This window comes from Coregonus clupeaformis, chromosome 21 (assembly GCF_020615455.1).
Source record: "Coregonus clupeaformis isolate EN_2021a chromosome 21, ASM2061545v1, whole genome shotgun sequence".
NCBI classification, from domain to species: Eukaryota; Metazoa; Chordata; class Actinopteri; order Salmoniformes; family Salmonidae; genus Coregonus; species Coregonus clupeaformis.
Genome location: NC_059212.1, coordinates 24,574,417 through 24,588,814, shown reverse-complemented (window position 1 = coordinate 24,588,814; position 14,398 = coordinate 24,574,417). Strand labels below are relative to the sequence as shown.

Genomic DNA, 14,398 nt, shown 5'->3' with positions numbered 1-14,398 from the left:
TCCCAACAACGATAGTAAAACAAACGTGTGTGTGTGTGTGTGAGTGTATATATACACTACCGGTCAAGAATTTGGTTACTACATGATTCCATATGTGTTATTTCATAGTTTTGATGTCTTCACTATTATTCTACAATGTAGAAAATAGTAAAAAATAAAGAAAAACCCTTGAATGAGTAGGTGTTCTAAAACTTTTGACCGGTAGTGCATATACAGTACAGTATGTGTGTGATGTGTGTCTGGTTGTGAAATGAAAGCGGGACTAGGAGGGAACAGAAAAGCAGACAGACATATGAATGGACAGACTGGGACAAGGGGGGAATATGGAGGGAGAAAGAAAGTGAGGGGATAGAGAAAAAACATGCAAGTGTGTGTGGGAGTCATCTTTCATAATGAATCATTCTTTATCCTCAGTATGCCAAAGTAAAGTAATAAAGGCTTTTTGACTCATAGTATAATAGAGACCTTTGGGTCGAAACATTGTCATAACACACTTTGGAAAGAATTGTTTCAATTACATTTAAATTGTTTAAATTGTTTAAATTCAACCCAGGATTCAACAAAAAATAGACAATACCTATAGGCTTAGGGTTTCAAGCTTTGGTTGATTTCAAATGGAATCTACAAGTTAATAAAAAAATATGTTGGATTCTCATCTCCATCTAAACAAAAAAGTTAAAGAATATGACTACATTTACATTTACATTTTAGTCATTTAGCAGACGCTCTTATCCAGAGCGACTTACAGTTAGTGAGTGCATACATTTCTTCATACTGGCCCCCCGTGGGAAACCCACAACCCATCAAATCAAACTGCATTTAAAGTGCATTTAAAGTTGGATTTGATTTGATTCAATGCTATTCTTTCACTTAGATTTTTGGTTGAAATGGAGACGTGAATCCAACATATAAACTATTAATTTTATAGACAAACTGGAATTAAAGCCAGACTCAGTGTCACAGATGGAACTATCCAAGCTGATGATGCATCTCCTTCAAATGTTGATATTTCGTTGCGCTGACAAACAAACACAATTCAATATCACTTTTGCAATACAGTAAATAGCCTATTAACTTGTCGAAAAGTTAACAAATGATATATGATGGATTCACATCTCCATCTCAACCTAAAATAAAAGTTAAAGAATAAGATTAAGCCAGTGGCTCAGATGGAACTACCCAAGCGGTAGATATATCTCCTTTAAATGTTGATATTTGGTTGAGTTGTCAACCAAACACAATTCAATATTACTTTTGTAATACAGTACATAGGCTAAAGTTAAGAATATCTTACAAACTTATGTAACAGTATTTATTCAACTTTAAAATGAGTAAAATTGCCACATTTTGAAGTTACTGTAACAATAAATGTATTTTATGTAATCATAGAAAGCATGCATGTTCAAGATAGCATGCAAAGGTCGCAGGTCTGTGGCGATCTTCACAATTTATATAATAATCTGCACAGAATCTTGAATGGCATTGATCACTTGCACAATGTACTTTAATAATCTCAGTTGCAATCCAGGTCATTTGGTTGTGCTATTAGATATAGCACAGGGATAACACATTAAGTTGTTGTATAAATGAACAAAATATCTGACATTGTATTCCCATTTGAACTATGTTGTGCTTTTAAATGGTTGAAAGCGCAGTGATAACACATTTCAGTGACAACTGAACCAAAAATCAGACATAGAGGAATTTGGTTGTGCTTTTAGATGGTTGAAAGTGATAGCTAACACATTTGGAATTCAACAAACTTTTGGCTGTCTTTTTGAGTGGGTGAAAATAGGTTGGAATCTCATTGATCAATGTATCAACCAAATATTACCCAATTATCCACGTTGAAATGACGTAGTGTGCCCAGTGCCTGCCTTGTGTCTGAGCCCTGAAACCCACTGGTGGTGTATTTGTTCTTGTATATTTACCCAGGGTAGCCGGGGGCCATCGGAGTGAGTGGGGTCGTCTCGTTTCCACAGGGATCCAGTCTGCTTGGCACTGGTCTGCGTCTGATGGGGGTTGGGAGGCACACGGAACTACCAGAGGGGACACAGAAAGGTCAAGGGTCACCACAGGGTCATAGAGGGGTGGAAGGAAGGACCCGTAGGCACAGATCTAGGATCAGATCCACCTCCTCAAATTAGGCCATTAACCATTGGAGTAGGAATGTAAAACTGGCCTTAGATTAGTGTCTAGAGAACAATGACAAACAGAAGAGCAACATCCTGGTCTCTGGACAATCAGGATGCTTTATCTAACCTTCATATATCCAGGTTAGCCTCATTGAGATAAAATCTATTTTTCAAGAGAACTGAATGCAGCCCACTATGGTAAGATATTTACTATTCCAGAAATAGTTCCATTTATGTATATATCCATAAATTGTATGGATATCTATATCTGTTCATGTACATGTGTAATACATATAAACTTTAGCACTACATGGACTATATAAGGGCATGTGTGTGCTCCAATGCAAGCAGCTGTGCTATAATGAAATATATTTCCCCCATACATTCCTGAGTACTCCCTCTACAATACCCTATATCCATATTAATAATACCTCAAATATTATTTATTCATGTTGTCTCTCCTTCTGGAATGGGAATACACCATATAAACAAATCCCTTTGGGGTTAGTTATTGGGGCATCTGGCAATCTCTATGACTAAGTAGATGATTAAATATTTTAAGTAAATAAAATAAAGGTTGTCATGGATACAACTGTGTGAGTGGCATACAGTAGATTACATTATGTCCACACAAATGATTGGAAACACTGTCTGATGCAGAATGACATACCAATGTTGACCTAGACAGATGTATACTTCCATAATTGATTTTCATTCATTATTCACATACTGTCAAATACACATTGCCTGAGATGGTTAAAAGTGAGATGTGGGGTGATTGGGTTCAGCATATTACTCAGATTGCATGACTATGAATTATACATTTTTTAACATCTCTGGTGAAACAAATGTACCAGGCATGCACACCTCAGTAAATGTGTTTCTGACTATAGTGAAGGGTGTTTCATAGATGCGTGCAAGAAGGTGTGAATTCTTCTGAAACAACACCTTCACACATTTTAAGTTATGTGGCATAACACGAAACCAAAAACAGTAATTTCCCAACACAATATTTCAATAACCTGACTGTAAACATTTTTTTAGATAAATGTTATTTTCCCAGGTATAACTAATTCATAACAGTTCTATTTCATAATGAGAAGAAATTAAACGGAATAAAAAAGTGTTAACTTGACCTAGATAGTTTGTGTGTATGTATTGATATTTACATTTTAGTCATTTAGCAGACGCTCTTATCCAGAGCGATTTACAGTTAGTGAGTGCATACATTTTCATACTGGCCCCCCGTGGGAAACGATCCCACAACCCTAGCGTTGCAAGAGCCATGCTCTACCAACTAAGCTACACGGGGCCCCGTGTAGGCTATGTGTGCTTAAAAAAATAAAAAGTAATGTAGTTCTGTCCTTGAGCTGTTCTTGTCTATTAATGTTCTGTATTATGTCATGTTTCATGTTTTGTGTGGACCAGGAAGGAAGAGCTGCTGCTTTTGCAACAGCTAATGGGGATCCTAATAAAATACAAAAAATATCAAAAGTGAGCAGTTATCTTAATTATCATTTATTTCAGTGAGAATGTCCCTAGTGCAGACAGTAAATATGAGATTCAACAAGTCGAGCTGCAGTGCCTAGTGAAAGTATACACACTCCTTACACAGTCTTCACATTCAGCTGCCCTAAAATCTAAACATCTATCAAATTAGATTTTTTCCCTACCGACGTACATAACCTACTCCATATTTCCAAAGTGATGGAAAAATTGTAGAACATTTTCCAAATGAATCAAAAATCTAAACCGAAGATGTCTTGATTGTGTACAGTTTGTCTTCACACCCCAGACTTAATACTTGGAGGAAGCACCTTTGACAGCCATTACAGCTGTGAATTTTTTTAATAAGATTCTACCAACTTTGCACAACTCTTAGGGCAACATGTATCCATTCTTATTGTCAACATTGCTCAAGCTCAGTAAATTTGGTTGGGAGTCATTGATGGACAGCAATATTCAAACCTTGTCTCTGACTTTCAAGCAGATTTAAATCAGGACAGAGACTGGACCATTCAGGAACACTTAACACCTATTGGAATGCTATTCTGGTTTGTTTTTGGCATTAAAATGTGTGTAATTGTCTTGATGAAAAATACAACTGTATCCCAGGGTTATGTATTCAGAAGACTGAGGCAGGGTTTTATGTAACGTTTTAGCTGGGCTTTGTTCCTTTCACATATTTTTATGATCCTGACAAACTCTCCAGTCCCGGCCGGGGACAAGCATACTCATAACATGATGCTGCCACTACAATACTTGAAAATATCCTATTTTAGGACAGCTATATCCTATTAATAGCAATTTGTGATACCAATGCCGCCTGTTCTGCCTGCGACCTACATTTCCCTACAGACTAAAGGCTAATTAACAAAAAGCCTTTAGTTAATTAACAAAATCAGTTAATTACACATTTCGTAAAGACAGGAACACTGTGTTTGAACTAAAACACAATAAATGGGAAATTATAACAACATGAAAGAATCTCTCATCTGGCTACCTCAGGAACATACGATTCTTTATAAATATTTAATTATGTTGCGTCCCTTAAGGCCTAGGCCCTCATCCACCCACACACACACACACACACACACACACACACACACACACACACACACACACACACACACACACACACACACACACACACACACAGAGAGAGAGAGAGCCTCTCCTAACCATTAGCCTGTTCACTGGGCCTTATCTGAGTGGTATTTACACTTATCACACAGCCCACTGTTAGACGCTCCACGCTCAAAATGAGTTTCACCCGAGGTCAACCCCAACAACACCAGGAACACGCCACCAGTATCCTGAAATAATCCACCATCCACCCAGGGCAGATAGCTACTGTAGCTCTCCTACTACAATACAGGGAGAAACAGCCCTGCAACACATGTACACATGAATGCCCCTCTCTTCAGTGATAACTGACCTGGGTTCAAATACTATTTGATAGTTTGCTCTAGCCTGCCGGGTGTGCCAGATTGGTGGGGTTTGCAGTTTTGGGACTATTCTATTGGTCCATTAAGTCATGCAAGCTCAAATAGGCACAGATATAGCATTTCAAATAGTATTTGAACCCAGGTCTTGTCTACTCTACCCAGCCTGGCTGTAGCTCAGGCTGGTCACAAGAAAGAGCCGTCGATTTCGGATATTTGAAAAGGTCCTGAGGACGTTGATATATGCCTTCGTAGGCACTCACCCACCCAAAAATGATGGCACAGCACTGGGACTCATGAGGCTCAGAGCCAGAGCGAGCTGCTTAGACCACTGCACCACAGCAGTTCACAATGCTCTAGTAAGCAGGAAGAGTACCTGATGACACTTAATGGAAACAGCGCATTACAGTATTTTAAATGATTTTGTTTTAAGCCTTCCCCAAATAGCCCTAACCTTAACCAGTCAGAATTAATACATAAACGTAACCCTTTGAGTTGTTTCTGTTTTAACCCTGTAACCATGTGGAATTAACCCTGTAATTGGTCAAAAATCAACATTCATCCAATTACGGCAAAGTGAAACCATGAGATCAGGTAGAACTGTAAATCTAACTGGGAAGAAAATAAAAGCTCTCTAACAACCCAACCATTTAGCGGCTTCATTGATTAGGCTGAAACCATTTTTAAATGCTCTGTTTACATGTTATAATAGTCCCTGATTATGGTGGCGACTGATAGCCGGTGCTAATTTAGCGATGTGTTTAATTAAGACTTAAAACAAAAGCACGGGGAAGAGTAATTAACCCACCTGGTTGGTTGGCACAAAGTCCAGGCCAGCCTCTGGCATGCCCAGGAACATGGTCTCACTGTTGTACTGCAAACACACAGACAACAGAACAACACAGTTACAACGTTGTTCACTTTATTTAGGAAAATGAGTAGGAGAGTTAGAGAGGGAGATATAGAGGCAAAGAGAGAGAAAGAGAGAGAGAAAGAGAGATAGAGACGAAGAGAGAAAAATAGAGGGGTAGAGGAAGTGGGAGGAAAAGAGAGCATTATATTAGTTATGAAAACTGATGTTTTCCTGTTGTTGTCTTCCCTTTGAAGTTCTCATTCTTATCCCACTTGAGATGTCAGCGATTTGAAGCAATTAGCACACTAGTAATTACAAGCCACAAAGGAAAGGCTTTTATGAAATCCTTTCATGTGCAATCTGTTATAAAACAGAAAAGGCCCTATGTCTGTCTGTCTGTCTGTCTGTCCATGCTGCATCTCCACTTACAATACACTGCTTTGAGTTAGGCCTATAGTGATTCACCAAACACACACACACATACACACAACTGGAGAGCGCAAAATACAAGTGCACTATGTTTCTGTGATTCAGTGCATATTGTCCAGTATGAATTCATTCAGTCTAACTTTCCTGAATAAACACTGAGCACAATGGTGTTGGCAGTGCTCCAGTATGCATTTACATACTGCATTGCCCTTTTCCCCTCTATCCCCTTCTCTCTTAACATATGCGATCTCTTAGTTAAGGGTGACTTCTAAGACATTAGACTCTCAAAACAAATAAGCTTTCTCTTTTGATGTCAGTATGTATTAGTGAAATGGGTCTGTAGTAGGGAACAGTTTTGAATCCCCAGCCCAGAGTGTTCAACTAATTCTCTCTTCCGTTCTTTTAATTGTGTTTTAGCCGAGTCAATGGTGAAAGAGTCCTGAAAAATCATCTGTATGGCACACCTGGGAAATTAAAGTGTTTCGCTACAACTCCACTCAGTGTGAGAGTAGACCATAACTGTGCCTGACCACAAATGGCTTCCAACTGACGGCTATTTCCATAGGGTTTTTTAAATAAATAAAACACAGCGAATATCATCTCCTTATAAGGGATTAGTACAGAGATTAGTACAGAGTTGTGATTGGTTCTAGGACAGGTTTAATATGAGCTGATTGGACAAAGAACTCTGTCTGTCTCAACCTCAGCAGTAGCATCCTGTTCTAACCATCCCATTCACCTGTCTTACAAGGGACCACACTGTTTGTACAAGACGCTACCTTTAGCGAAACCCATCCACGCAGGTAGACTGGACAAACGAATGTTTTCCATTTGCCAGCTGTCACACCGATGCAAATGAGCGATCGGATAACAAAATTAACAAAAAGCCAAAACAAGGTGCCATGGCTGGCCTCTTGTAACCCGATTCCCCTCTCTCTCTCCACACAGAGTTTAGACTGGAGCGTCTGTCTGGCAGTCTAAGGAAAGGGGAGTCATAGGGTTAGGAACACAGACACTCATTTCTCAGAATGAACCCACTCCTTTGCATTATTAATGATTACATGGAACAGCTGCATGTGCCCATGGAACATTAAACAGACTCGCAACAGCAGCACCGGAAAAACAATCTATACTAAACAAAAATATAAACACAACATGTAAAGTGTTGGTCCTATTTTTCATGTGCTGAAATAAAAGATGCCAGAAATGTTCCATACGCACTAAAAGCTTATTTCTCTCATACTTTGTGCACAAATTTGTTTACATCCCTGTTAGTGAGCATTTCTCCTTTGCCAAGATAATCCATCCACCTGACAGGTGTGGCATTTCAAGAAGCTGATTAAACAGCATGATCATTACACAGGTACACCTTGTGCTGGGCACAATAAAAGGCCACTCTAAAATGTGCAGTTTTGTCACACAACACAATGCCACAGATGTCTCAAGTTTTGAGGGAGCGTGTAATTGGCATGCTGACTGCAGGAATGTCCAACAGAGCTGTTGCCAGATAAATTAATGTTAATTTCTCTACCATAAGCCGCCTCCAACGTCGTTTTTATAGAATTTGGCAGTACATCCAACCGCCCTCACAACCGCAGACCACGTGTAATCACGCCAGCCCAGGACCTCCACAACCGGCTTCTTTACCTGCGGGATCGTCTGAGACCAGCCAACCGGACAGCTGATGAAACTGAGGAGTATTTCTGTATGTAATAAAGCCCTTTTATGAGGAAAAACTCATTCTGATTGGCTGGGCATGGCTCCCCAGTGGGTGGACCTTGCTCCCAAGTGGGTGGGCCTATGCCCTCCCAGGCCCACCCATGGCTGCGCCCCTGCCCAGTCATGTGAAATCCATAGATTAGGGCCTAATGAATTTATTTAAATTGACTGATTTCCTTCTATGAACTGTAACTCAGTAAAATCTTTGAAATTGTTGCATGTTGCGTTTATATTTTTGTTCAGTGTATATAAGTTGTGTGAGACTTGACTCTCTCGCACAGTATAACATGTGCTCTGAGTGGTCTCAACAAAAGTTTTTCTTTCTCTCACTTTCTCTCCCTCTCTCTCGCTCTCACTCCCTCCTCTTCTTCCATAAAGTTACATAAGGATGGGAGTAAACCGTAAACTGTAGAGCATTGCCAACATAAACACCCAAGCTAATAAACCAATACATTGACATGCTGTGAGACCACACAAACACATGGGGAGCGCTACTTTTGTTAGACTTAGTGACTTACACTATTGTTAGATAAACCCCAGATGTGTTCTGCTGTTCACAAATAGGCCAACAGCAATGTAATGCTAATAAGTAGGGCATATAGAACCTCTGACCTCTATGACGATTGGCATTATCTCATCCTGTCCATTGTCTCAAATAAACCAATAGATGCTCTTTGCTGTCAACTCTAAAGAGCTCCCTTTGGGTTGCAGTAGGCTATGATTGACAGTGTCTGTGCATGATACAGTAACCCATTGTTTAGCTCAGGAGCCTTGTTCCTCCCAACACTAATAGTCAGTCAATCAAAGTGGCCATAGTCGCTTCAGTTTCTCTCACAGCCTCTTTGCAAGATACCGTATTAAACGATGTTGCACTGTGGGTGTGGCATCTTCGTCATCAATCTACTGTTATCTCAAATATACAGTAAACATCGTAAAAGGCAAAACTAGAGACTAACCCGAGCAGAGTAGACTAGGCCATTGAGCGAGAAGAGAGAAACCATCTGATCTGAATGTATTTCTTTTGAGCATTTGGGTCATTACTGTGATGTTTATAGCCCCTGACAGCTCTTGTAGATTCTATTTTTTATTGGACGCCGTATATTGACCCCTTTGTCAAATTGGCTTTATCCATTTGCTTTTTCTGGCGCACGATGATATGTGCCGAACTGACAGATCTCCTGCTCGCTGATACATACTGTAATGAAATAGAGCGAGATCTATTTTCTGCCTCTGCACCTGTGCTCTTTCCTTTATTGCCTGGTTGTACTCGATAGGCTCCTATGACGCAGATGGGCATGGGGTAATCTCTTTTATTGTTAAAGTCGTTTTGGTCATAGAGGTGTGGAGGAGAAAAGTGTATGTGATTAAATGTAGTGACAACCACAGAAGAGAGTTTTGTATCATGGAAGCTACGCTAACTCGCTCGGTCGCTAAACCTAGTTTTCAGTGCAGTCTCTTCAGTTTCTGCAAACAGACTGAGGACATACTGTACCTGTCTAGAATATCATTCTGACTAAGTCAGAAAGAAAAGAGTGAGAGAGAAAAAAGTGGATATTGTGGTGATTGTCATTTTCTTTCCATCTTACGTGTTAAGATGTGAATCAGACAGCGGAACCTATTTCACTCTTCATCAGTTTTGCTCTGAGAAGCCGGAGAAGAGGAACATAAAACCAAATCATAAGAGGATCCTATATTCTGAGAGCTTTTGTGTGGCAACTGAAGGCTTATTTTATAATAAAACATATCCCTATATGCAGTGGATAGCAATGCAGTTTTACTGCTAGGGCTGTGAAGGTCATTGAACTTTGAACCGCTGTCTCCCTAATGACCGTTCGAATAGCAACAAAACTATTTACATGTTTTATTTGTTTAGACGCACATATTCTCCTTTCCTCCGCTCCTGACTGCATGTGCTGCCATAGAAATAGAATGAATAGAATGGGCGTCCCATTTCAAGTCAATGATGGCATAATGGGTGGACTGGCGGCCATTGCAACTGTACCCATAGGAGCAAAGCAGGAAGTAAAAGCAAGAAGTAAAAGCAGGAAGTGTACCCATCAATATGTGCTGTGATTTGTTGATTCAACTCAACTGACATTACAAAAAATCTGTTATCGCAGAAATGGACTCAACCGCACGAATGCCTGGCCGTCCCTTCTTCAGTCAGCTGTTAAATAAAAAGGTTATTTAACTTTAATGACGGTCTTCATCCAAAACCGTCAGTTCCACGGTTATACGGTAATTGTGCCAGCCCTAGTGCTGACACCCAAAGCCTAGAGAACAACCTGCAGGGTGTAGACTGAAAGTCAAGCTCTAAAACATTGGCTTGAAAACCCTTTATTTTGCTTTATGCACACATATCTTCATATTTCAAATGTATTATCTTCTGGTCTTGACATACTATTGCAGCATGTAAGGATTCTCCCCCAAAATGAAGATCCTATTCAGATCACCAATACTTTCCATTCTACACTGCAAATGTGTGTGGTTTTTCTCTCTATCACTCTAACATCACAGTGGGTCCAATCTGACAGTGTTTCATTTCCAGTATCACATTGTGGCAGTGTGGGGAGTGCTGTTGATATCAGGTAGGCCTACCCTGTGAGGAGCATGGCTGGGTTTGTTGTCAAACCAAATTACACACACTCTCTCTGTAGATAAACCCTTGTCTGAATAACAAGCAGCTAGCTAAGTGGGTCAGGGTCGTCATAGAGAGAGAGAGAGCGAGAGAGAGAGAGGAGGGGAGGGGGGAAGGGGGTAGGGGAGGAGAGCGAGTCAGAGGGAGGGAGAGGGGAGAAATCGAGAAGGAGAGGGGAGGCATAGAGAGAGAGGAATAAGGGTAGAGGGAGAAATGAAAGCGGAACGGGAAGAGAGAGAGGGAGAAAAAAGAGGGAGAGAGGAACAGAGAGAGGACCCAGGTAGAGTGAGCGAGGAAGGGGGAGAAAGAGCAAGAGGAGGGGATGAAAAAGAGAGAGGGGTGGGGGAGGGGGAGAGAGAGTAAAAGGGGAAAGGGGAGGAGTGTGTATCTCAGTTTCTGCTCCCCAGTATTCAATATCAAGAGTGGCAGTCATCTTGGACATCTTGGACATCTGTGGAGCATTACATCTCCAAGTGATTTATTTTTCCACTTCTCCCTCTCCCTCTCTCTCTCCCTTCTTTTTTTCAAAATGGCAATTTGGTGAGGGCCTGGAACAGGGCCGAGTGTCTTCTTCTATGTCCCAGCGCTGTAATTTATGACTGTAACGGTCAGGCCAAGCCCTGCTGTGGCTCATATCACTGGGTAGAGAGAGAGGGAGGGGGAGAGAGAGGGAGTAGGGACTCAGGCCTCTATAAATCATAGCCTGCTTCTGATTGAATTGGTAGTGTTACACTCTCTCTGGCACCGCCTCGTAAAGACAGGAGTGAGCGGTGTAAGGCGCTGTATTTCATAGTGGTACAAATATGAGTTTCTGTGGAGTTCGTTAAAATGACTGAGGATAAGGGGGTTTTAATGGCAAAAATGATAACGATGTTTAGTATAATCAAAACATTGTGATGATTTAACGGCGGAGTTTGAGCTATGCACTTGCATTTCAAGTCAGGATGTAATGCTTTCCTTTTCATCTGTGAAGAACATTAGGTTTTATAGCACCTTACATTTCTTGAATGTTTTTCAGACCCTGCATAATCTAAGATAAATATTTGATTTGCTTGTTTGCTCTTGTAACTACAATACATGTATTTCTTATTTTGCTATTATAAATGCTGTAGAGTGAATAACCACACTGTGCAGAGTGTTTGGAACAAGGTAAAGTTGATCAGTCTATCTCAGGATGTTACAGCTGAAAGGTAGGTCAGGTTATTTCTAGCTCAACAAGTGTTTGTTGCTCTACTTTGAAGTGGTGGGGATGGTTTCTGTGCTGTGGAACAATGTGCAGCAATATGAGAAATAGCTTGTGCTGGAAGATAGCCTAGGGGCTGCAGGAGACAACAGAAAAGAACATGAGCGTGCGCACACACAACCAAAAACAAGTCAACAATTATATGTAATCACTTACAGTATGATGACACACAAGGCATATTATACATAACCACACAAACCTATTTATATGGTATACAATCACTACTTTGTACAATGACAAAGAACAAATGCAAACCCATGGGACCTGATAACAGACTAGTAACTGAGCTGTCATTTCAGCCATTGTGTTTCTCCAACATAACCCTGTGTCAAAGTCCCATTATATGAATCTAAAATCTAACTTCCAGACCAATTAATTCAGATGTTGGGTGAATCTTTCTCTTGGCAGAACACCTTGCACAATGCCTCATTAAAATATGAATCAGGATCCTTTCCAATTTAGACGCTCTCTCTCTTCACCTGTTGTCACACCTGATTAATACCAATCAGGTAAAATGCTTATTAGATCATTAATGAGCAGTTTAAATGTCCCCAATACAACAAACTAGGCCCGGATGGACCCTACATTTCATCTACTCAATTCTAAAAAGTAAATAATTCCACCATCTGTTATGAATATCAAAACGGACTCCAGGAGTCTTGTTCAGTCATTAAGCTTTTAATCAGAAAATCACCATGGGACAATTAGGGAAGCATCTTCACCATAATCACTAGACTAATGCAGACAGAGGCTGTTATGTATAATCTACTACGTCTGTTGGAATTATCATAAATTATGAAGGAATGGGATACTCTAATAGGGAACCTGTTTTACATGGAGAGTGTTCTGTAACATGTACTATTAAGTCATACGTCTAGAATGTCATTGTATGCTGTAGTGTTAAGACTTCCCTTCACTGGAACTAAGGGGCCTAGCCCGAACCATGAAAAACAGCCCCAGACCATTATTCCTCCTCCACCAAACTTTACAGGTAGCATTTTCCTGGCATCCACCAAACCCAGATTTGTCAGTCAGACTGCCAGATGGTGAAGCGTGATTCATCATTCCAGAGAACGCGTTTCCACTTCTCCAGAGTCAAATGGCAGAGAGCTTTACACCACTCCAGCTGACGCTTGGCATTGCGCATGGTGATCTTAGGCTTTGTGCAGCTGCTCGGCCATGGAAACCCATTTCATGAAGATCCCGATGAACAGCTCTTGAGCAGACGTTGCTTCCAGAGGCAGTTTGGAACTCGGTAGTGAGTGTTGCAAATGAGGACAGGCGATTTATACACACGCTACGCGCTTCAGCACTCGGCGGTCCCGTTCTGTGAGCTTGTGTGGCCTACCACTTCGCGGCTGAGCCGTTGTTGCTCCTAGACGTTTCCATTTCACAATAACAGCACCAACAGTTGACAGGGGCAGCTCTAGCAGGGCAGAAATTTGACACACTGACTTGTTGAAAAGGTGGAACCCTATGACGGTGCCACGTTGAAAGTCACCTAGCTCTTCAGTAAGGCCATTCTACTGCCAATGTTTGTCTATGGAGATTGCATGGCTGTGTGTTCAATTTTATACATCTGTCAGCAATAGGTGTGGCTGAAATAGCCGAATCCACTAATTTGAAGGGGTGTCTACATACTTTTGTATATATAGTGTATGTGTCACTTCGACAAAGATATAATACTAGACTGAATATGGGCTCTCTGCTACAGGAAGTGACATAATTCCAAAAGGATGCGTTACAGAAGGATATGAGACTTCATCATTGATGTTGCTGCTAGCAGCTATTCTTGAAGACGAATTAACTTGTGATGATCTTCATATGTGGTTCAGACTCACTTACTTTAGTGAATTGACTTATTATAAGTCAATCAGTATAGCTAAAGGGCAAAAAGTACAATCTAATACCTCAGCTGCAATGAAGCCTTAGCTAGCTAGTACCGCCATATTAGCTAGAGTATGATTAGTCCCTATCACTAAGCATGAACTGCATCACACCTCTACTAGTGTTTCATTTACATATACACAGAGAGAGTTCTTCAAATAGCCACCCTTTGCCTTGATGACAGCTTTGCACACTCTTGGCATTCTCTCAACCAGCTTCATGAGGTAGTCACCTGGAATGCATTTCAATTAACAGGTGTGCCTTGTTAAAAGTTAATTTGTGGAATTGTTTTCCTTCTTAATGCGTTTGAGACAATCAGTTGTGTTGTGACAAGGTAGGGGTGGTATACAGAAGATAGCCCTATTTGGTAAAAGACTAAGTCCATAGTATGGCAAGAACAGCTCAAATAAGCAAAGAGAAATGACAGTCCATCATTACTTTAAGCCATGAAGGTCAGTCAATACGGAACATTTCAAGAACTTTGAACGTTTCTTCAAGTGCAGTCACAAAAGCCATTACATTTACAAGCGCTATGATGAAACTGGCGTT

General features: G+C 40.6%; 1 protein-coding gene across 2 annotated transcripts in view; it reads right to left on the bottom strand.

Moving 5' to 3' along the window:
- Nucleotides 1-14,398, bottom strand: part of LOC121535134 (thymocyte selection-associated high mobility group box protein TOX-like) — a 54,724-nt gene that overhangs the window by 24,346 nt on the left and 15,980 nt on the right. Inside the window, exons 2-3 of one of the 2 annotated variants that reach the window (XM_045206264.1) lie at nucleotides 5,889-5,954; nucleotides 1,932-2,039 (exon numbers count right to left, since the gene is read on the bottom strand). In XM_045206264.1, the coding sequence (XP_045062199.1) occupies nucleotides 1,932-2,039; nucleotides 5,889-5,954 (174 nt within the window). The remainder of the gene's footprint in view (nucleotides 1-1,931; nucleotides 2,040-5,888; nucleotides 5,955-14,398) is intronic. The other variant, XM_045206265.1, reaches the window with a different exon arrangement.